The following is a 3,676-nucleotide window of genomic DNA, read 5'->3' on the forward strand; positions in this document are numbered from 1 at the left end:
AGGGAGGCCGAGCGGCTCCGCGAGCTCCTCTCTCTCCACTTTCCCATAGAGAAGCCCTGACTGGCCGCTGAGGGCGAGCCACACACACGCCCTCGCGCCCGGCGAACCCGCGCGGTCAGTATCATAGGACACAGGCTTTGCCGCAGTTCATCTTCCTCCCTGTGTACTTTCCGTTTGCCTTCCTGGAATTCTGCTGCATCACAGAAGCTGGAAGTTCCGATGTTCCATTGAACTCACGATGGAAAGTCTTGACTTGACCGGTCAGAGTAATGAAAGGCAGTCATAGAAATAAAGATTATTCCGCAGAAGGAGAAGGAGCTGGAAAACGACCAAAACGAAAGTGCCTTCAGTGGCATCCATTGCTAGCAAAGAAACTTCTTGACTTTTCAGAAGAGGAAGAAGAGGAAGACCAAGAGGAGGATATTGATAAGGTTCAACTTCTTGGGGCCGCGGGTCTAGAGCAAGATGGTGAAACTGAAGATGATGAATCACCAGAACAGCGAGCCCGGAGACCAATGAATGCATTTCTCTTATTTTGCAAACGTCATCGCTCTCTTGTACGTCAGGAACACAGGAACAGGCTTGATAACCGAGGTGCTACCAAGATACTAGCTGATTGGTGGGCTGTTCTCGATCCAAAGGAAAAGCAGAAATACACAGACATGGCCAAGGAGTATAAACATGCATTTATGAAAGCAAATCCTGGCTACAAATGGTGTGCTACCACAAACAAGCCTGTGAAATCCCCAACATCCACTGTCAATCCACGGGAGAAACTGTGGGCCTTCCCATCTGACTCTTCAAGAGCCTTGCCAAGCCCCAAGAAAACAAAGCCTGAAGAAATGCCTCAGCTTAACTTTGGGATGGCTGATCCTACTCAAATGGGAGGCCTGAGCATGCTGCTTTTAGCTGGAGAACATGTTCTTGGTACACCAGAGATATCCTCTGGCACTTGCAGGCCTGATGTTTCAGAATCCTCTGAATTGCGTCAGGAGTCACCATTATTTCAGTTTGCCGAGATATCTTCAGGTACCTCCCACCCTGATGTTCCGTCAAAACAATGTCAAGCATCAGCCTTGTTTCAGTTTGCAGAGATCTGTTCGAAGACTTCACAGTTGGGCGGTGCTGAACCTGTAAAACGCTGTGGAGAGTCTGCACTCTTTCAACTGGCAGAGATGTGCCTGGCATCAGAGGGGGTGAAAATGGAAGAATCAAAGCTAATAAAAGCCAAAGAATCAGATGGCGGAAGAATTCAAGAACTGGAGAAGGGCAAGGAAGAAAGAGAAATGAAAATGGAGAAAATAGATGAAGCCAGGTTCCAGAAAGAAGCAGAATTTGAAAAATCAGCTAAGGAAAATGTAAGAGATTCTAAGGAATTAAGAAATTTTGAGGAGCTGCGAATGGATGATATAATGGGTATAAAAATGGAAGCTCCTAAAGCAATTAAAAAGGAAGAATTAGAGGAAGATCAAAAATGTAGTCACTTCCCTGATTTTTCTTACTCTGGCAGTAGCAAGATAATAATAAGCGATGTTCCCAGTAGGAAGGATCACATGTGCCATCCTCATGGCATTAGGATCATCGAGATTCCCACAGCGTTAAGCAAACCAGAAAAGCTAAAAAAGGAAAAGAAGAAAACCAAAATGGATCGACAGGGAAATGATAAATCCACACCCAAGAAGACTTGCAAAAAGAGGCAGTCCTCGGAATCTGATATCGAGAGTGTCATGTACACCATTGAAGCTGTTGCAAAGGGAGACTGGGGCATCGAGAAGCTTGGAGATACCCCTCGCAAGCAGGTGCATACATCCTCGAGTGGCAAGGGAAGCATTTTGGATGCCAAGCCACCAAAGAAGAAAGTGAAATCAAGAGAGAAGAAAATGTCAAAGGAGAGATCCTCAGACACCACCCAAGAGTCAAGACCTCAAGATTTTATCAGTATTTCTGCCAGCAAGAACATTTCTGGTGAGGTCCCAGAGGGTATAAAAGCAGAACCTTTGACCCCTACGGAGGATGCATTACCACCCAGTCTATCGGGACAGGCCAAGCCTGAGGACAGTGAGTGTCACAGAAAAATAGAGACTTGTGGCTCCCGGAAATCTGAGAGGTCTTGCAAAGGTGCTCTTTATAAAACCCTGGTGTCTGAGGGTATGCTCACCTCTCTGCGAGCTAATGTTGGCAGAGGGAAACGAAGGTCAGGAAAAGGAAAGTCCTCTGATCATGAAGAGTGTTGGCATGAAGAAAGCTGGACATTTCACCAGAGTGGGACCAGTGGAAGCAAGAAGTTCAAGAAGACAAAGCCAAAGGAAGACTCTCTCCTTGGCTCAGCAAAGCTGGATGAAGAATTTGAAAAGAAATTCAACAGCCTCCCTCAGTATAGTCCTGTTACATTTGACCAGAAATGTGTACCTGTCCCAAGAAAAAAGAAGAAGACCGGACATATGTCCTCAGAACCGACCCAAACCAGCAAAGGTCCTTTCCAGTCTCAGAAAAAGAACTTATTCCACAAAATTGTCAGCAAATACAAGCACAAAAAGGAGAAGCCTAATGTTCCGGAAAAAGGAAGTGGGGATAAATGGTCAAACAAGCAACTCTTCTTGGCTGCCATTCACGCTACAGAAGCCATATTTTCAGAAGACAGAAACACCACAGAGCCTGCTTATAAGGTTACAAATGCCCCATCCATTCCCAACACTCCAGAGCCAACAAGGGCGCAAGAACCCTTGGTGGGCAGTCAAAAGAGAAAAGCAAGGAAAACCAAGATCACACACCTTGTCAGGACAGCAGATGGCCGGGTATCACCAGCAGGAGGTACTTTGGATGACAAACCAAAGGAACACCTGCAGAGGAGTCTTGTTAAGGTGACCGAGACAGGCTGCAATGACGAATGCTCACACAACCGAGAGGCCACGGAGACGCGGAGCAGCACCCCGGAGATGCCCGCCGTGTCTGCGTTCTTCAGCCTCGCTGTGCCGGCCGAAGTGGCTGCCATGGAAAATGCATAGAAGTCAGAGATCAACTCCGCTCCCCCATGATGGACAGCCAAAAGAAATGCCCCCGACTCCTGTACTTATTTCTTGCGCTGACCAGTGAAGCGCCCTTTAATTGTAAAACATTGTGCTTTACCTACTACCCTAGCCTTGTCTTTATTGAGAGATGCTAGTGAGTCCATGTGGTGGCAGATAGAGACAGCAAACAAGTGCTTGTTGCCCTACACGGCCCAGATTCACTTGAAGCAGAAGTTGGCACCCTGGGCCAGTTTGTTCTTTCAGAACCCAGAGTCTTTGAGGGTGATGTTGTCTGTCTGATAATGAGCAGAAATGGGATGATCCTAGAGCTTTGCTTTCTATGGAAGGCTTTTGATGGTAATAGGTGGTAACTTGGTAAAAGGCTGCCTTTACTGTAGCTAATCCAGCATCTCTTTTACCAACCAGAGAGTGTGAAACTAGTTTCATATATTACCTAGCTATTCTTTCAAAACAAAAACCAAAAGCAAAAAAACAAAAACTGACACACTGCACTAGTTATTATTAGATATTCTTAGTCTTTTTTGTACATGGAGGTTTATGTTCTAAGATGGTTTATATAATAGGCTATACCTACATTTACATTGTAGAATAATATTAAAAAGCCTCTTCCAGAGACTCCCAAACAGCACGGGCAGGCAGATGTACCG

General features: G+C 45.9%; 1 protein-coding gene across 2 annotated transcripts; it reads left to right on the forward strand.

Moving 5' to 3' along the window:
- Positions 1–269: 269 nt before the first annotated feature.
- On the forward strand, positions 270–3,005 carry LOC132486622 (HMG box transcription factor BBX-like). 2 transcript variants are annotated; one of them, XM_060094066.1, is made up of 2 exons: positions 270–2,472; positions 2,563–3,005. In XM_060094066.1, the coding sequence occupies exons 1-2, from the start codon at positions 270–272 to the stop codon at positions 3,003–3,005; spliced, it is 2,646 nt and encodes an 881-aa protein (XP_059950049.1). The 2 variants fall into 2 exon arrangements, with proteins under 2 accessions (XP_059950049.1, XP_059950040.1); XM_060094057.1 differs by having other exon boundaries at positions 270–3,005.
- The last annotated feature ends 671 nt before the right edge of the window (positions 3,006–3,676 follow it).

The sequence above is a fragment of the Mesoplodon densirostris genome, chromosome 1 (assembly GCF_025265405.1).
Source record: "Mesoplodon densirostris isolate mMesDen1 chromosome 1, mMesDen1 primary haplotype, whole genome shotgun sequence".
Lineage (NCBI taxonomy): Eukaryota > Metazoa > Chordata > Mammalia > Artiodactyla > Ziphiidae > Mesoplodon > Mesoplodon densirostris.

What these genes read in the sequence shown, in the direction of transcription:
- LOC132486622 (XM_060094057.1), top strand. Translation starts at nt 270, where the DNA reads ATGAAAGGCAGTCATAGAAATAAAGATTATTCCGCAGAAGGAGAAGGA.